Source organism: Sorex fumeus, unplaced genomic scaffold (genome assembly GCF_029834395.1).
Source record: "Sorex fumeus unplaced genomic scaffold, SorFum_2.1 ptg000005l, whole genome shotgun sequence".
Taxonomy (NCBI): Eukaryota; Metazoa; Chordata; class Mammalia; order Eulipotyphla; family Soricidae; genus Sorex; species Sorex fumeus.
In genome coordinates this window covers 4,745,839-4,766,544 of record NW_026606062.1, presented here as the reverse complement: position 1 = coordinate 4,766,544, position 20,706 = coordinate 4,745,839, and the positions used below count along the sequence as shown (strand labels likewise).

The following is a 20,706-nucleotide window of genomic DNA, read 5'->3' as shown; positions in this document are numbered from 1 at the left end:
TAGTAATACAGGGGCTCTTGGCCACAGCAAGCATCAGGCTTAAACACTCAAGAACTAGTTCTGCTTCTGAAACATAAGGACCAGCATTGAATATGTTTTCCGTTGTAGAGAATACAGAGTTGTTCTCAGCAACTTTTCAAACTCGAGTTCTCCTTTGAATATGTATCCCTCTTTTTCTCTCCCCTTATGCCTTTCTAAGTAAATTTATTTCATTTTTTATAACTGTTTTTTGGGTTGGAGCAATAATACAGCTGGTAGGGTGCTTGCTCTGTGTGCTGCTGAGTGGCTGACCCAGGTTCCATCCCCAGCATCTCATGTAATTCCCCAAGCACTGCCAGGAATGAACCCTGAATGCAGAGCCAGGAGTAATCCTTGAGTATCCCTGGACGTGCCCAACCTCCCCCAAAGGGAGGGGGGAATCTACAAAAACTGTCTTGGCTTCACTAAAAAAAGAAGTTATGGTAGACTATGAGTTCCATTAACATTAAGTCATGACATGCTATGAAAGTTTCCTAGATTCATAATTGTTTCCTAAGTATCTTGAATATTTTAGATTTAAACACAGAAATACATATATATATATAGTTATTAACTCAGTACTCACCCCATTAAAGGGGCTCAGTACATGTTTGCTTTGAGGTTCAAGGATATGGTCATTCCTGGACTGGGGAGATAGTTTAGATTACAGAAGAAACTTTTTCTCCAAGAAAATCCTGTTATAATAGTGTAGAGAACTGAATTAAACAAGAGAATTCCAGGATTTGCCAGAGGGATATTAGTCACATTGATATCACATTGTCTAAGCTCAGAGTTGCTATTAGGCTTGTGATATGTCCAACTCACTAAGTAACTATATATAGAACTCAACTCCCAGTGAAAGGATGCCTACCCATTACACTTAAGAGTAGGAGAGATGACTTTGGCACTCTTAATTCTGTGCAGAGGTGAGAACGGGTCATGCCATAAAGATATTTTTAGTCTACAGCCTGAATGCATCTTCATAATTTATGAAAACCTACATTAGAAAATCAACATACCAAATAGTATTTTAATATTTCTTTTTCCCAAACTTTTCTTCCTTCTTTTCCTACTTCTTAGATTTACATTATTGATCAAAGAATAACAATTCCATGACTCATAATACAAGTCTTACCCAAAGAGAAATATCTGTTGTATTTTAGGCCACAACCTCTGTCTAGGCACCTGACCTATCCCTTAGTAAAGAACTAAGGTATATAATAAAGAACTTAAATAATTTAAATAAATAACTTAAATAATTTAAATTAGTCTTGTTCTTGTTTTTCAAGATAATATTAGCTGATTGGTGGATTTCTTTTTGATAACAGTACAAAGAAGGTGAGCCTAAGAAAAATCTTCATTGGAGGACTCAGAGATCAGAGGGCTCTAAGCATTAAACAAATGCCAGAAGTTTGCAGATAATTCCCTCAAAGCTTTTGCTGCAGTTTTGAGTTGCTGAGTCTTGCCTGTTTAGGTCAGAACCCATGATGTTAAAGCCCTGTTCACTGCACAATGCTACAAATACACAACTTGGGAGACGTCCTCAACTAGCAAAGTTGAGAATCTATTATTCAACATCAGACCTCACCTAGAATGATTCCAACACTTTTTCTAAAGAGATCATCCCATTCAGCACTCAACAAAATTTCAGTGTGTGTGTGTGTGTGTGTGTGTGTGTGTCTATGCCAGAAAAACCAATGAAAAGCCAAGCCTACAACTGTAAATGATTCACTCTGTGTTAGCAGCAGAATTTCTTAGAAACACTATATGTCAATATAGGGGTTATTCAGTAATCTTTTAGCTTGCAAGTAGTGTAACGTGAAAAATCTTCCTATTTTGCCATTCAGGTAGCACTATCAAAATTGTGAGTGCAGGTCTCACTATTAAACTCGATGCTTCTAATATCAAAATATTTATTTTAAAATATGATCACGTGACCATATCTCTGCCACAATACACAAAAATTCTTAAAGATATATGATTTATGCATAGACAACTACATACATTAGAAAGAAATGTAGGAATCACTAAGCAGTAACAAAAAGAAAAAGACAATGGCTAAACTGCTTTGACAACTCAAGAGGAAAAGATGGACTTAGGGAGTTAGCTAGCATTGTTGCTGAACATTGAGGAATGGTAAGAGATAAAGATGAGGAAAGGGTCTTCTTATATTTTAATGAGTGAGGGTTAATGAGCTAAGTCATTTATGGATAACATTGTAGTTTGTCTTCTTTGGATACTTGTATCCAAGTCATTGGGTTTCATCCATTAAATTGACTTATTTTTCTAATTTATTTGTTCTAAACACCTTGTGGAAAGAATATTGACATTTTCCCTAGAAAGCTTTGTTAACTTTTGCAAGATAAACAGGTACAGGTGGTAGAACTGGAATCTGTAGAATTTAGAGTACGAACAGCAGTGCTCAAAGCTCTTATTTTTAAGATTGAACCAGAGGAAATAGTGAGTCCAAAGCTAAGCAGGAAGCCCCTGGTATGTTTGAGAATAATGACTTGGCTATACATAGGTAATGTTGGGTGGACCACAAAGTACTGAGTTTGCTTTGGATTTATGAAGACTTTTAAACAAAATGTGCTAATGAAGTACCTTGATAATATGAATCTGGAAACAATGTGAAGTAGGCTTTGAATGAGTGTGAATACATAGGGTTTCTATGAAGGAGACCAGTGAATTATAAGCTAGACAAAGAGCAATGGAACTGCCCCATATCTCTAAACCTGAGATCAAATAGTAATTACCAATTCTGCTCTAACCTTATGAGTTATTTACTCTCACTAGGATTCTATATCTAAATGTATGAGGAATGTGTGGTGTTTCTCCGAAATCTAAAGCTGTAGCAATTTAGCCAAGACCTAAATTAAGATAATTTAATGAGCTTAGAGACTTGAGTGATGAAATTGAAAGGACATGTCAACTGATTGAAGCTCAAGAGCAATGAGGGTATCCTGAAAAATGTGTAGGTCTTCTCAGTAAGGTCAGTGGCTTCAGGGACAGTCTGTGAAGGAAGTCAGTCAATCCGTCAGAGGACTCTCTTGTAACCTAGAGGAAATATAGGGAACCAGGTTCCAAAGAGGAGGTACAAATCCTAAAGAGACCAGGGCTGAAAGAAGTCAAGGATTTGTCAGACAAGGTGGTACGTACTTTGAAGAGGTTCTTGATATGAAGAAAGGGTAGCCCAGAAAAATATAATGGCTGTATATCAAACATTTCAGAGGAAAGGGGAGGAATAAAAGGTGATTGAGATATCCAACATGTCCAGAGGCATCAATAGATGGAATAAATTGGTAATCCACCAGACTAGGGTGAATATTTTTCTCCCATCATGCTCCATATGCCACTTTCATTTGAATCCCTCGGGGGTGGTCAGCTAAAGTGCAGTGTTAGGTGTCTGCCTGCAAAACCCCTGAGTCATCATATCTGGGAGGATACTCTGGGTTTCTTAGTTTTTAAATGTTCTTGGACCTCAAGTATTCTTGTACATACAGGCAAGGGTGCTTCAATTTGCTTCAGAAATGGATAGAGGAACTCAGTAGAAAGAACTGGAGAAGCAGTACCAAGGCTCAATAGAGCAACCCATGAGGTCTCCCCTCAAATTTCAATCTTTATCTCCACTGTTGGTAATTATATCTTGACATCTCCAGTGACAGCCTGGATACCAGAGATGTCCCAGAGGTTGAAGTCGCAACAGAAGGCAGAGGCCCCGACGAGTTTCCCAGCACCCTGGGCAGCAGTGGGGAGAGTACTGACAGCTGGTCCCAGCTTGCCAATGAAGAGGACAACCCGGATGACACAAGTAGCTTTCTGCAGCTCAGTGAGCGATCCATGAGGTACCTACTTTTCCTTTGAATTTCAGAAAAAAAAGTTTCAAAAAATAATTCTAAAAGTAACAATATGTATATATATTTTTAAAAAGGCCTCTTTTGAGTCGTTCCTTGAAAAGACCTCCTAATAAAAAGAACATAAAGAAAAGCCTCTGTAAGGTCAGAAGCTTGCCTGTCATGATTTGTGCTGAGGGATATTGTAATAACCAAATATGATTTAAATTGCCTCGGCCAAGGTAGACCATCAGTTGTCCTTCCTTCATGCAAGCCCCAGCTAGTGCATTCAATGAAGACAACTGTAAATATTTCCTTAAGAGTTCCTACTACACCTGGTTTTGTTTTATGCTTTCTTTCTGGTTCATTTGTATTTCAGATGCAACCCAGGCTGGGTTATATGAGGCAAGTGTCTTAACACTGTGCCGTGATATTCGGCCCCTTTCTCTGCTTTGCCGTATGTTTAGTCCTCAGGAAAAGCTACAGTTCATAAGAACTTAGATACTCTCCATTTCACAAGTACAGACAGAGCCTGGAAGTTGGCTCAACTCTGCCGTGTTTCAGTACCTTCAGACTTTGAGACTTTGAAAGGACCAAAGCAATTGGGTGACATTAACTGTACATTATCCCCTATGAGGTGGAAATGAAAAGAAAATCCCTGCTTGTGATTTTTTCCCAAATCTAATTTTACTCTGAGCCAATAAGTTCACAGATGTTCTAGAAAATGGGATTCAGATGTACCTGGCTGTAATGACTTCTTAAAATTTTAATTTCTGAAGGGTCCAGGTTTTCTAAATTAAGGAAACTTTAAGAATGTTGTAAGAAAATTTTCCTAAAACTCCAAAAGCTGCTTTAAATATTACAGTGCAAAGACAATAAGTAGATAAGTACTTACCATCAGTATCAGGGCAAATTACCTGCAGCCTCCAATGTTTGAGTCATCTGATTCTAAACAGGAAATACATTCATCACCCCACACAAAATTCAAGAAATTGAGGGAGTCCAATTGGTGAGTCATGTTGCTCCCAGGGAATATGGTCTTATTGTACATCACACCAGTACTCACCCTGAAGCAACTGATTGGAAGAAGAGACATCTTAGGAAATAGAGAAGGTATGAAGAAAATCTGTGGGTTTCTTGAAGTTGGATACTCTCCATTTCACTAGTACAGACAGAGCCTAAAAGTTGGCTTAACTCTGCAGTGTTTCAATACCTAACTCACTTACAGGCTAACAATTAGACCACATGTTGATTGTGCAGCTTCTACAATTGATGTAATAAGCGATTCCTCCTTTTCCACCATATACAAGGTTTTTGATGTTGCTCCATCTTAAAGATTTTAAGATGAAGAAACTATAAAATGTTGGCACTTATAAAATGTTGGCCATCGTTCAACTTATAAATTCTGTACTTACATAGGAAATGAGTGAACCAGGTACATATTCTGTAGAATGTCTCTCAGAAAGATTCCTGAAGGACACATGGAAAAACATACATCCACTGGCTTCTGTCAAAAGTCATGAAGCATCCCAGTATCTCCCTCAGTCAGAGTTCTCAGAAGTATCTCAGTACAATAAATATATTCAGGGAGACCCTTGGTGGTAGATAAATATAATCACTGTTTTAGAATGAAGAATTATGCTAATTGTCACCCAGTAAATATGGTTCATGGGGCATGAAACCAAAACAGATATTAGGGAAACGATGACGAGGGAGAAGAGGAGAAGAAGTTTGGTCCTGATGATAACAATGACCAATTGCTTTGATCAAAAACAATGTCTTTTGCTATGTTTTCTTCTAACTTGGTCAGAAATACATCACATTTTTGAGTTCTGGAAACAAAATAAATTTCTTCTGGGCTCAAAGGAAGACCTTCTAAAACAGTGGAACATCAGTGTCAGGAATTTGGCCAGGTGGTGGAGACTGGCATTAATATGTAAACTTTTACTTTATCAGCAATGGCAACAGTAGTGCCACTAGCAGTCTTGGCATTATGGACTTGGACATTTATCAGGAAAACATGCCATCTTCTCCCATGATTAAGTAAGTAGCTGTTGAGATGCAGTGATTGTGAGACCACTACTCCAATTCCATCTGGCAACCCATTTTTGATCATTCAGATTGTGCCCAACCACCAGTGTCATCATGTCTGTGGTGCTGTCGTTCCATGTCATTGGAGCAAGAATAAAGCCTAGACAAGCCACATTTTACCACACCTACTTCCTGAATTCAAGTATCCCCCCTCATGAGATAAGCATTCTGAATAAGTCTCATCCATATAATTGTAAACCTGTGTAAACTTACGTAGCTGGACACACAAAAGCAAACATTCACTTCATTTATGCCATATTAGACAAAGTAGGTGATCCTTCAATAGAATATGGTGTTAATAGCTTTCTCTTTACCTTTCACACCTGGAATTTTTATGGTTAAGTGTATCCAAAGCCAAATTTTACCATGATGGGGATGAGTGAGTTCTATGCAATAATTCTGCTCCTCAACGTATGGGCATCTTCAAAAAAAATAATAGTAAGAGATAAAGTAAAGAAGCACACTATGTATGCCGTAAAGTATGATAAAGAAAAAGAAGTTTAAAAACAAATGGTGCAAGAAAAGGAAAACATCAGGCTTGAACTCTATTTAGAATTTGTGAGGATTCTGAAAAAATAAGTGGAACTCTACTTTTGAACATTAAGGATTAACTGATTATTTCAAAATTTCTTAGAGTTCAGGAGAAGTGAAAATGAAGTTAAATCTAGAGAGTTTTTTTTTTTTACCTATTTCCTTCATTGATAAGTATGTAGCACTGTAGCACTGTCCTCCCATTGTTCATTGATTTGCTCGAGTGGGCACCAGTAATGACTCCATTGTGAGACTTGTTACTGTTTTTGGCATATTGAGTATGCCACAGGGAGCTTGCCAGGCTCTGCCATGTGGGCAGGACACTCTTGGCAGCTTGCTGCGCTCTCTGAGAGGGACCGAAGAATCAAACCTTGGTTGGCTGCGTGCAAGGCAAACGCCCTACAGGCTGTGCTAGCTAAAGTATCTTTGCATTAGTGTATAATAAGCTATCCTCACTGCAGAAGTATTTTTCAGTAAGTAAATGTGCCAACAGCATTGTTTTCACGGACATCGTTCATAATCACAGATCACAAGATCAGATACTCAGTGCCTCGGGTTTTATTTCAGTTGTTTGAGTGTTTAGAACTAGAGTATAAAAATAAAACTAACACAAAATTATTTTGGAACTAATTTGTTTTCCTCCCTTAGGAAATATTTATTAGTCATGTTTTACACCTTCCCTATGGTACGAATCTTGCACCTTATAGATAACATGTTTTCAGGAACCATCACCACCACCCATTTAAGCATCCTGCTGATTCTTATCACAGAAACTGTATTTTCCACCTATCATTTTACTGAATGTCACTCTCAAAAGATTTAACAGAAATCTAGACCCTTGGAAAGTTGAACATTCTACTATAACTATTCAGATAAGTATTTTAAAATAGCCATACTCTCAATACCAGAAAAACAATTATTTATTATTATAGCTAGATACTACAGGTAAAACATTATGTAAGGAAAAATTTTCTTAATAAACAAGGGGTCACAGACAGAGCAAAGTTATAGCACTTGCCTTGCATGTAACCCATCCACATTTGATCACTGGTACCATATAAGGTCTCCTGAGTACCTCTAGGAGTCTTTCCTGAGCACAGAGACAGAGATCTGTGAGACATTTTTGTTTCTCTTAAGATTTCTTACTAATCTACCCCACCTGAATATAAAATAAAATTAAAATTAATATTTTTATTCACAGAGCCCTTGAACACCTGGGTGTGACCCAATTCCCTTCCCCAAATAAATAAGACTAATAAAGGCCCCAATTTCTAGGCAAGATACAAATATAGGACAACACAGGATTTCAAATTAATCACTGACATTATGCTCTTGGGTTCGTGCTTCCCCCACTATATAGAACACTATATACAAAATTAGTATAGACTTACTTATGTTAAAACCTCAAATACTGGACATGACCAAATTTAATAAAAATTTACTTCAGTTAAGTTTCTATTATTAAACCACCTCAGCCTGCAACAAACTTCTGATCAAAAAAGAAATATTTCAACAAATTGAATTAATTTTCTGTATAACTTATGTTCAGCAATTTGTTAATTTTTTCCTAATTACAGATCAAATGACCATATACACATACAAAATACTGCCTAAACTTAAATTAAAGTTGATATTGTTGTTACAGTCTAGGAAAAAATACTGTGTCAAGATCAATACATATGGTCCTTAAGTGAAAATTGAAATTCAGAAGTCTAAGAATACTCAAACCAAATGAGATCTCTGCAGTTTTCTTGTATGTTGAGACATGTAAGGATTGATGGAGAAACAATTAAGGATAAAGGAAGAATACCTCTCTGAGAATTTCACATACAAGTAATTGCAGCTAAAACCTTGTAACTAAGCTGCATAGCCTTTTATATTTTTTAAGCAAAAAAATATTTATTACACACCAAACAGTCTTACATCATCACCTCATTGACATTTCTCTAGCATTATTTCACGCTATAAAATAATGGCTCTCAACTCTGTGCTAGGAGTAGTCCCTGAGCACGGCCAGGTATGCACCCTCCCTTCCCCCTTCAAACACCATCAACCAAGAAAATGATGATTCTGAAACAAACTTTAGAAGCTCTGAGAACAAGACCCATCGTCTCATCTTCCATTTCTAGCTTCCTCTTCCTAAACATTACCAACCATGTACTGTTGTTTTCTCCCAAAGTGATTTAGTAGAAGACAAGGAGATTCTTAAAGGACAGTCACAGCACATAGAGGGTAAGCGACCTTCCCTTAATCTTAATACCCAATTTACCTGTGCTGTGCCCATGGAAAAGGATTGTAAGGCTGTGGTTGTGTCTGTGTTCAGAACATGCCCCTGGACTCCCAGTGGGAGCAGCCAGCCGCCAGGGCAGCCTGCTGGTCATCAACTTTGACCTGGAGCCAGAGTGTCCTGACGCTGAGCTTCGAGCCACTCTGCAATGGATAGCTGCCTCCGAACTTGGGATTCCTACCATCTACTTTAAGAAATCTCAGGAAAACAGAATCGAAAAGGTATCATGTTCTGTGTTTGGCTCTCAGTAAAGCTTTGTGTTTTGTGCTGGAACTCAGTGAATATCCCATGAAGCAATTTGCATTTCGATGGTTTGTTCTTGACTCTTTCACCTTAAAATTGTGACTTGTACTTTGAAATCTTCCACCTGCATGACATAATCAGGATCATTGTTTTCTTCATCCTCCATTTGTCTCAGTTTCTTGGTGATGATGGAAATTTAAGCTGGAAGATGGGAAAAGGTACATTTTTAAAATTCACCTTACTCAGAAATCAATCTCATCTTTACGTTCATTTAGAAGGCATTCTATCTATTGAAAGGCAAAGCCAGTCCAAAATGACACTTAAAAGAGACCGTGACATAGTGCCAAAGAAAAGGCATTGTTTTGTCCTCCAATAGGTTTGCCCCATGCATACTTTTAAATTCTTCTTCTCTAACTAGCAGAAATACAAAGCTGGCAAATATATTATTGGCCAACATAAAAATTAATAGCAGCTGTTACTGTAGTTAATTTCTAGGACCAACCTCTAAGTATGATAGAATCTAAAAAATGTTAATATTAAATGCAAATCAACCACTCTATAAGTTCAATTTTCCATAATTTAGCAATATTCAAATTAATACAATATTTTAGTTAATACAAGTTTGATATGCCAAACACAGTAATAACAAGTCTCAAAGTGGAGACGTTACTGGGCCCGCTTGAGCAAATCAATGAACAAAGGGAGGACATTGAGACAGTGCTACAAGTTAAAACAATATTTCAGGAGCTGGAGCAATAGCACAGCGGGTAAAGCATTTGCCTTACATGCAGCCAACCCAGGTTCGATTCTCAGCATCCCATATGGTCCCCTGAACACTGCCAGGGGTAATTCCTGAGCATAGAGCCAGGAGTAACACCTGTGCATCGCTGGGTATGACCCAAAAAGCAAAAAAAGAAAATCAAATTATAGCACAGCGGGTAGGGCGTTCGCCTTACAAGCGGCCAACTATGGCCGACCCGAGTTCGATTCCTCTGCCCCTCTCAGAGAGCCCGGCAAGCTACCTGAGAGTATTCGATATGCCAGACACAGTAACAACAAGGTCTCCAATGGAGACGTTACTGGGCCCGCTCGAGCAAATCGACGATCAATGGGAGGGCCTATTATTTATTATTATTAAATTTATTATTTAATTTTATTAAATTATTTATTATTCATTTATTGTTAATTTTCTGTCACTATGTACCAAGACCTCCCCAAATTGACTAAATTGAAACATTAATACCCAGATCTGTGGGTCTGATTCTGAGTGAAATTTCCTGTGTTCTCTGCTCAGAAATATCCAGACCAGATATCAAGATGGCAGCAGAGCGAGGCACTTACCTGAAAACTGTGGGAAAGAATGAGCTCCCACATTTGTTAATGTTCTTTATTTTCCCTTTTTTTGGTAAATAAAAACACTTACTGTAAACTAGAAGAGAAAGGCAAAGAAACTCCCTGGTGAAAAGAAGCTTAATATAGGACTTGGTATAGGACTAAGATAATTATGGCTCTTTTTTGTGGAGTTTTATAAGAAATGGGACTTTGTGTAACAGAGAATGCTGGAAGTTAAAGGTTTTTTGTATACGTCATTTTGAATGGAAATTGGATATTTGCATTTCTTATTGATTGACAAGAATGTTACAGAAAATACAAGGTTCAACAGATCCCTATCTGATCATTTGTCTTAGGTATTGCCCATTATTTTAGCTCCCCATAAGCCTCTTTCTGCAGTCACTTTACATTTCTCTTCGTATTTCCTACTTGTTACCTCACCTGAATATAGACACTGCCCCATGCTTGTCAAACCTTAGTTTGCAAGAGGATCAGTGGTTCACTGTTGAACAAATACTTCATCCTTCTTAACACCCACCTGTCTTGTGAAAAGAAACTGTGTGGAATGCTGTTCTACACTGACTCCTTCCTCCGGCCATATATAATTCCAACAACCCCCTGTCAGGAGTGCAACAGGAACAAACTCAGATGAAATATATTTCCTGGTTCCTGGTAAAATGCAAGATTTCTTACTTCATCTTCTTTCAGTCCTTAAATAATGTTGAAGCGTCACACATGTTCAGATGGTCTTTTTATAGAATAGATTCTTCTACAATCTACCACCATTTTCAGAGACAACATAATACTCTGTGAATTGATAACTTATAAATGCCCATTAGAGCAAGAGGTGTGTGACTAGCAACCTGATCATGTAAATCAAACTGATTTCACGTTTATTCTTCCCAGTGATTCTCAGTTCTCCAACAGAATGATGGATTTTTTTATTTCTATCTTCCTAGAAACAAACTGTCAGTTTTATAAAAATTTAAAAAAAACAATGAAAAAAACAAACTTTAAATGACATTTTGCTGGATCAATTTGGGTCAAGAACCATAGTCCTAATTTACAGGTCCAAATCTTCTCTTTTTTTTCCCTTAATGTTAAATTTCTCAGAACATGTAGTGGCTTCTCCATAAATAGGCACGACTTGCTGTCTATGACAGAAAAGGTTAAATAAAGTAAATCCTTAATCAAAAATTTAGCTTCCTGGGGCCAGAGGAGGTAGGACACTTGCCTTACACATGCTGACCTGGGTTCGATCCCAGAATCCCACCTGGTTCCCTAAAGACCACCTAGAGTGATTCCTGAATGAAGAACTAGTAGTAACCCCTGAGCAGTGTGGGGTGTGGCCCCAAACGAACAAACACAAAAATTTTAACCTCCTTTCTTTAATCAACAATGCATTGGCAAAGCTCGTTCTGATTCTTTTTTCTATTAGCCTGGAAATTAAATGGCCATTCTCAGGTATGGTAATAAAGAGATTGATGTTTTCTACCTCAGTACTTTGCTAAGCAAAACCAAAGTGTCTCACTAGCTTTTCATAACCTTGGGGAAGCTTAAAGTAACATTTTTGTTGAGATTAAAAGAAAATAAAGTGCAACAGGAACAAAGTCAGATGAAATATGAGTTTCCACTAACACTCAATTATTAAATCCCGCACAGATGTGTAGCTTCATCTCTACATGAATTCAGAATTTTATGGATAAGTTAATTACTCAATATGCCTGGCATATTACTGGCATATTACTAAAATTATAGAATATAACAAATTAAGATAAAATTATTCATTTTTCCACTGGTGCCTGTGAGCTTAAACTGGCACCAGTATTAAAATGCACCTAAAGTCTTATAACTGACCCTTCTGATTGCAAATTCCAAGCATCCTGGCTACCTTAAATACTGTCTTTTCTCACCTATAATGACACCTTCCTTTCTAAACTCTCCATTGTATTTTATCTAATAACTGAAATACTAAATCTACCTGGAAAACATGCATTCAGGATATTTATCTGGTGTCTATTGAGTGTGAACAATGATAGAAGGGGCAATGTTCTAAGACTTTGGATAACAGGAAACAAGAGACCAAAATTTTTTACCTCCTTGGAGTAGAAATTCTAGTTCAGGAGGGTCCCAAGGAAGGGAGAATATAAACCTAAATTGAGAGTGCCTTGGTAAGTAACCTTGAAATGTGTTGTCAATGCATCTGGAGAAAGGAGATGTGAAACACACTGAAAAAGCATTTCTTATTTTTCATCCCTTAACCAAATGCACACACAGTAATTTCAATTCATATTCTTAGATCCCTTCTTGAATCTGATAACTTCCTAGGAGTAGAGCCAGAAATAAGCATTTTTCTCAACATCTCTCAAATACAGCAATTCTAGTAAATGGTTTTTAATTTTAATTCATAATGACATCAGCATCAGTTAGATTGAATCTACTCAAGGCAAAAAAGAAAAGAAAGAAACATAAAAACAATGACTTTTAAAAATATCAGTTGAGCTACAGAAGATGTTACAATGGGTAGGGAGCTTGTCTTTCAGGCATCCTACCCATGTTTGATCTCTGGTACCTCGTTTGGTCTCCCAAACCCACCAGCAGTGATCCCTGAGTGCGGAGTTAGAAAAAATGCCTGTGCACCTCTGGATATGGCATATATATGGGCACATATAAACAAATATGTTTATATGTATTAATGTTATAAACACATGAACATATATGTATGTATATGGATAAGTATATATATAACTGACTTTTATTCTATTTTTTTGTAATTTTTATGTTTATGCATAAATATATATATATAACTGACTTTTATTCTACATTTTTCAATCCCAAAGTATGGCTTTTCATCAAATTTTTTTCTAAGTCCAATAAGTTTCTGTCAACTAGAAATAGTCATTGTAAACCTAGTGCTCTTCTTGGCTTTGTCTGCATTGAATATTATTTTGTTTCCCTGGAGTCAGTGCATAGAAAGAATGTGCAAAGAGTGGAACACGTACTTACCTTCCTAAGAAAATGGGGGGATGAGGAAAAAGAAGAAAATTTACCTCTAATATCTTATTCCATTCTATATGTAAAGTGGAAAAGAAAAGATACTGATGACCTTGACTGCCCACCAAGTCCCAAATAAGAATTGTTGTTTTTACAAATTTCTTAGGAAAGGTAGAAGAAAGTGAGAAATCAAGTCTATCTTAGTTGGACTTGTCTAACAAAATACTAAGGACTGTAGCACTGCACTCTAGCACTGCACTGTCCTCCCGTTGTTCATCGATTTGCTCGAGTGGGCCCAGTAACGTCTCCATCGTGAGACTTGTTACTGTGTTTGGCATATCGAATACATCATGGGTAGCTTGTCAGCCTTTGCTGGGTGAGTGAGATACTCTAGAGAGGGGCGGAGGACTCAAACTCGTGTCAGCCACGGGGGCCGCGTGCAAGGCAAATGCCCTACCTGCTCTGCTATTGCTCCAGCCCGTTAAGGACTGTGTCGTCTCTAAACAGACACAGATTAAAAACTTGAAGAGCAAACAGCAGATTTGGGTCCTGGCAGGATTCTCTTCCATGCTATGCTCTCCCATGCTGAAGAAGAACCTTTGGTATCTCTTCTTCCTTTTCAAAGGGCAAGTGTCACATCATAAGTCACATCCTCATGACCTCATGTAAACCAGGTTATTTCCCCAAAGATCTACCTCCCTCTTTCACAATTACATGGGGATTGCGGGGGAATGGTGAGAGATTCAACATGTAAAATTAGGTAGGAGAAACAAATATTTAAGCTATCTCAGATACTAAGTCTATTTTTTTTTAAGGATAATTGTCTTGAATGGGAATCTTTCATCACAGTTCTGAGACAGAGTGTGTGCTATTATTTCCTGGGGAGTTTGTTTGTTTTTATAAATTCTAATGCTCTGGTCAATTAAATCTGAATTCCTACTTGGCATAAAACACAGCCAAGAGGATTTTTCTAAAGGTCCCTGTTGGTTTCAGAGTGCAACCAAGTCTGAGATAAGAATCATGGCTCAAGAGGCCATAATTACAGAAGCAACATATAAACTAACTCACTGTACATAATGAAATGAAGTTTTGCTTGAAGCAAAGGAAGAAAACTGTTTTTAAAAAACTAGGTTGAATATTTTCCCAATTCCACATAGTTTGCAACAACTCCCATTGATTGCACCATATGATTTTGTAGAGTACTGTTTCAGTAAGCGCATTGAATTATACAAAAGTCATTTACCATGTCATGGCTTTATTCAGATGAGTCTACCAATGATACACCTCCACAAAATGCAATTCTAGTTTTCTAATGAAAGATGTTTGCTCAAGAAAATGCCATCTATAATATAGTGGGAAAAAATCTCATTATTATTGATTGTGGAATGGCATGCTATGAAACTATTTATATTCTTCAAATATAAATTGGAAAGAAAATCCAGATTCTTGTCATATGGAAGCTGATTATCAAATAAACAAAGTAAAGACAAGAGCACACCAAGGGCAGCTGTAAAACGGAAAGTGGATTTCAAAGGCCATAGAGATGAGCTGGATAGAGAATCTTCTGCTTTCTCCATAATCTTAGTTTTATTTTTATCTAAAATATTTTCTTGGGGCTGGAGCAACAGCACAGCGGGTAGGGCATTTGCCTTGCATGCAGCCAACCTAGGTTCAATATCCAGCATCCCATATGGTCCCCTGAGCACCACCAGAAGTAACTCCTGAGTGCAGAGTCAGGAGTAACTGTTATGCATCGCTGGGTGTAACCCAAAAAGCAAAAAATTAAATAAATAAAATCTTTTCTTTTAATACGAAGAAATAACGAAAGTATAAGACCTTGCTCATCAGTTTGGTAGGTATTACAAGACCTGTGTCTGACATAAAGACACCATTGCCTCCAAGGATGCTATATTTTGTATTTTGTGGTAGCAGATCACTTACAAAGTTTCCTTATTAGGATAGCAGCATCTTTTTGTAAGCCATGAGATATAATCTAGCCTGTGACCATTCCATGTGCCTGGGTGAGTGACCTTGCTGGAGGGCATTTTGAAAACTTTGATCAGTCAGCCACATGCTGAGAATATTACCACCTTAGGAGTCTTTCCTTTTCCAGACCAACCTGGAACAGAGGGGAAGAAGCTAATGTTGGCTTTCTGCAAAGTTCTGTGCCTAGTGTGCCTTCTGGGGGAAGGTAACCACTGACTTCCGCTTCTCTTTCAAGGCAATGATTCAGAGATGAAAGGTGGCAACGAGGTGGCAGTTGAGTCAGCCAAGCTTTTCTGAAACAAACCAAAAAAAGGGGGAGATGAATAAGTTTATACTTCTGTGTACTTTGTGGGACTTCACTCTTTATAATGAATGGTAAAGAAGGCAAACACCCTCAAGCATAGAGTCTGGCTCAAGGCTACTGGTGATCCCTGAGAAAAATCTTGAAAAGTTAACAGTTCAGTATGCTCTTTATATAAACTCAGAGAGGGGCCTTTCAAACTTTCTCTACCCATGAAACCTACTTTCCAGAGTCTCATTACTGTAATATGAATTGCTATTATAGTGATGTTAAATTATAATAAAGCAAATATCATTGAAATGGGATCAAAACTGAAAATAAAAGTGCCCTCTTATATATAGGGATATGGGCAAGCACATGAAAAACAAGAATAGACAAAAGTCTAACTGAGTCAGGATGTCAAGCACCCCTAATCAACAAGTCACTCTGACAATAAACCTTTGAAATAGGGGACCAGAGTTATAGTAAAGCAGTTAGGATACTTGCCTTGCATACTCTTGACAGTGGTCAATACCCAGTATTCAATATGATCCCCCTGAGTATCACCAGGCATGATCCTGAGCAGAGCCAGGAGTTAATTCCTGAGAATGTGTCTCCCCAGAAAAACAAAACAAAACAACAGCAAATAAACCCCAAAAGCCTTTGAATGTATGCAACTAGAATGAAACTAAGTTAAGTCCCAGCCCTCTTCAGATTTTGTCAGTTGCTGGCAGAGGTTCTTCCCAAATAACAACCCTCTCCTTCTCCAGAAATTGACTCCCCAAGAGAAGTTCTGGATGACAATGAGCCACACTCACCCTGATGCACCCAACCCAAAGTAGACTTTGTAACTGCCTCTTTTTATGCTGACAGTTACAGTCTTATATTAGTGTGGGGTTATTCTCCAAATAAACTCTATGATAATTATATATGATTTGATTATGTTGAAAGTGAAACCTCTTTACCCAGGCAGGAATAGACTAGAGATGGACCATATACAACAGTCAAATAGTACAGAATCATCCTAGGTTTCAATTTAGTAACTGATACAAAGGAAAGGTTAAAGATGAACTCAGGGGATTAGGGGGTTAGGATTATAAATGCTCACAAGAGGACTAGTGGGAGGAAAATGAGCAATTCACTGATGAAGCCTAAAACACTTAGGGTGAATATCCAACACTCTACCACTGAGCTCCATCTCTAGCACAGCTGGTAGTCGCCATGGCCATTGCCCCAGTCTAAGCTTGTTCAGTCTTTTCCTGTGTGTCAACTCTAATTCGTTTTCATGGAAAAACTTACAAGTAGGAAGTTCTTGAGCAAGCCATCCCAATATTAGGTATCAGAGTAAACATAAAACATAAAATGTCCTTCACTGGGAATTATCTGCTCTGGTTATGGATGTTGCTTCATACTCAGATAGTCCTCTTGATCATCTTGATTGTATTTGGCTCACTTGCGGTCAGACTTTTCTTCTGTCATTCAGCAAATTTTTATGGAAGCACCCACTATGCGCAGGTATAAGATGTTAATGTTAAGATGTCTGGGATATTCCCCTGGGGAGATGAGTTTTCATAATATCATTGTCATTTGCCTCCTGTTTGTCATTCTTTTTATATCATCCTAAAACTCTCCAAGATGTTTCCATGCATTAAAAGTTAAGTATTTTATTTTCCAACCTCGAAAATTGCTTCATTCAGTTGAAGTCAATACAAGACAAGTGAGTACAATAAAGTGCTGATTTCTGTACAAATAGTCCCATCACAGCTGGAGAAGAAATGTAATTTAATAGTAGTTCTCTATATGACAACTTCCAGTAATTGAAATGAATTAACAAATTCAAACTAGAGAGAGAAAGAAAGACCAGAATGAAATTAGCATTATAATTTCTGGCTCATCTGAAAGTCTGACAAATTTAAAAAGAGAAGAGAAAAAAGATCCTAGAAGAAAACATGAACAAATCACTTTAAATTTGTGAATTTAGCCACCATTCCACAGACAAATGCCTGTAGGCATAGAACAGTTGAAATTTACTGAACTAGAAACCACAACATTCATCCTTTTTATCATATAGACCTTTTTTTAAAATGAAATATATCATATTTTCCATCGATACTTTCTTCTATTGTTCTAAATAAGCCTCAATGTTGTATTTTTCCACCACCACATTGCACAGTGTTATAGTAGCACTGTAGTACTGTAGCACTGTCCTCCCTTTGTTCATCAATTTGCTTGAGCGGGTACCAGTAACATCTCCATTGTGAGACTTGTTATTGTTTTTGGCATATCAAATACAACAACAGGGAACTTGCCAGGCTCTGCCATGCGGGCGGGATTCTCTCAGTAGCTTGTAGGGCTCTCTGAGAGGGATGGAGGAATCAAAGCCAGGTCAGCCGCATGCAAGGCAAAGACCCTACCCACTGTGCTATCACTCCAGTCCAGTGTTATAGTAAAAAATAAAAATTTTAAAAAGACATTTAATTAGGAAAACATAATTTACTGCTAACTTTTTACCTTTCAGGCCCTGATTTTTCCCACTGATTTCCCTTTTTAGAACACTTCAGCTCAAAACAACTTGTGTCTAAATTGTGGCTAGTTGAAACCAGATGACAAATCTAGGTCTCCAGTCTTGCCTTTTCTTGTTGTAGTGGAAAGTCACCTCCACTTGATCTTGCTGAGGGGAGAGGAAGCTTTTCAAAAATCAAGAAAAACAAATGAGCCAAAAGTTTACCCTTGATGAGTTTGACCCAAGTGTGTCCATCCAGTAAGAGACTCATTAAAAGTGGTTGTTGGAATATTATCGGATTGAAATTCAATCATGAACAACTTTGTAAAAAAAAAAAAGATTAAAAAATAAAAATAAGTGAAAGAAAAAAACGTGTTTTGCTATCCTGCCAGAATGACTCTTATCTAAAAAAGAAAAGCAGAGCTCTGAAGAAACTCTTTATCTAAGACTGGCTCTCGAAAGAGGAATGCCACCTAGATGCCCTTATAGCAGCCCCTGCTGAGATAAAAATTCCACTTCAGTTGAAAGAAATCTCTAACCATCTGAAGTGTCTGAAAAGAAAATGACAGTCCTAGAAAACAGTATCCTGTCAAACTTGAGACATTACAAGGAGTGGAGGGTCCTTGACTTTGAAGAGAGTGGTTGAATAAGATGATTTTGGAGATCACTTGAGCTATGTAAGTTCTAACTCTGTGCTTTGCTTTAGTTTCTAGATGTCGTGCGGCTGGTTCATCAGAAGTCCTGGAAAGTGGGGGATATCTTTCATGCAGTTGTCCAGTACTGCAAAATGCATGAGGAGCAGGAGGAAAGGATCCCAAGTCTCTTTGATTGGCTCTTAGAACTGGGATAAAACAACTATGCCCTGTAGGGTATTCTTTTCTTTAATCCACCTTAGATTACAGTGGTTTGCTCGAAATTTTCTCAAAACATCTCATCACATTAGCAGAGCTATTAAAAAAATGAACAAACAAAATCTGCTGCTCAAGTCTCTCACACATGGAAAAATCTGAAGACAATAAAGTGATAGGTCTTTATAGAACCATAGAAATGGTAGAAGAGTTCAAAAGAGTTTGTATTAGATTGACTGGCTGAAAAAATAGAAACTTTAATGGGGTTCAAATTCAGAGCATATAACTAGTCCTAAATTCCAGGAACCTGCATTTACATATTTTTACATCTTTTTAATAATATAAAATAATGCAATGTCTTGAATTTTTGTGAATCAGTTGAAAACAAAGTGACTCATCAAAATAATTTTATAAATTATACTGAGACCTTTGTTTTACCCTTCTGAACAGTTGAGTCCAGGAAAATATGGATTAAAAAGTTTCCAGAAATATGAGATTCACATTTGCACCCCATTATCAGCAGATATTAATAGAAGTAATATCATACGAGTCTTCTACTGGGGAGATTCCTTTATTTACTGCAACCCACTGATCCCCAACAATATCAGGTTCTGAATTAACCACAAAGTATTTGCTTCTGTTGAGCAAGAGGAAGATCAATGAAAGATTGCCCAATTTCCATCTCTTTATGACTTGAGTTACATGATTATAGAATCTTATTCTACAAAAAAAGATTTCTTATATTAAACAAAAGACTTCTGACACAAATTCTGCTTGCATATTAAATTAATATAAGACAAACTTTCATTTTATTTTTATTGTAAATGATGGAGAGATAGTTATCCTAAGTAATATATTAAGGTAGTTGAAAGGGTCATAAATAGAAAGAAATTATTGTTTTATGTCATTTGTAACATAGAAGCTGGTGACTTGCTTCCTCATTAATGAATTGGGCACAAGTGGATGGTTGTGTGTGTCCTTTTTAAGGCCAAGAGTGGTATTTGACATGCCCAGGAAGGATCAGAAACATTTCCTGTTTCAGAGACAACGCTGTTAAACTTGTGGAATAAACACTTCATCTTGTTTAGTATTTTAATAATAGAGATTTACTGTTTTGAAAAAATGAAAGTGTCTGATGTCTACCTAATAACTATTTTCCCTGTAGCTAAATAAGCTAAGCTGTCTTTTATTTTCTTGATCAAAGAAGGTATTTGTTAAAGATTTCCTGAAATACTATGCTTTTACACTATTTTTAAAGATTGTGATGTAATTTTAAATGTGAACAAGGCTCGTGTCATCATTGCAAATCTTCTGTGTGATCCACACCTTGAAATATCAAGAAAGTTTCATTAAAGACAAGTGTCGTTCTCACTGTTCCTCAGTACTTTCCCAATGCTCATAAGACTATACCACACTTAGGTTGTAAGTTTAATTTGACACATTAAGAAGTATCAAACTTTAAAATTTACCCATGAGCTCAAATTGAAACATCTTTGTGACATTGAAAAATGATCTATTTATTTTAAAAATAATCCTGGCATAGTGTGTTGACTTTTTATGCTCCAATGAATGTTTACTTATTCTATAAAGCACAAGTATTGGATTGTAATCATGTGATGAAGTTATATGTGTTGTACCTTATGTTGCAGAGTTATAAATAAATTTTTGTTGCTAAAATATTGACAACTGTCTTCCAAAAATATAATCATCTATAGAAAAGCAGTCACAGAGTAAAAGCACAAAGTTTAATGTCATAGATA

General features: G+C 37.1%; 1 protein-coding gene across 3 annotated transcripts in view; it reads left to right on the top strand.

Annotated features, from left to right (window-relative positions):
- The window catches only part of SPHKAP (SPHK1 interactor, AKAP domain containing), a 174,412-nt gene extending 154,966 nt beyond the window's left edge, over nt 1-19,446 (top strand). Inside the window, exons 8-12 of one of the 3 annotated variants that reach the window (XM_056121575.1) lie at nt 3,684-3,863; nt 5,808-5,894; nt 8,653-8,705; nt 8,797-8,981; nt 18,805-19,446. In XM_056121575.1, the coding sequence (XP_055977550.1) occupies nt 3,684-3,863; nt 5,808-5,894; nt 8,653-8,705; nt 8,797-8,981; nt 18,805-18,948 (649 nt within the window). In that variant the 3' untranslated portion in view covers nt 18,949-19,446. The remainder of the gene's footprint in view (nt 1-3,683; nt 3,864-5,807; nt 5,895-8,652; nt 8,706-8,796; nt 8,982-18,804) is intronic. The other 2 variants (XM_056121583.1, XM_056121591.1) reach the window with 2 other exon arrangements.
- Nucleotides 19,447-20,706: the final 1,260 nt, after the last annotated feature.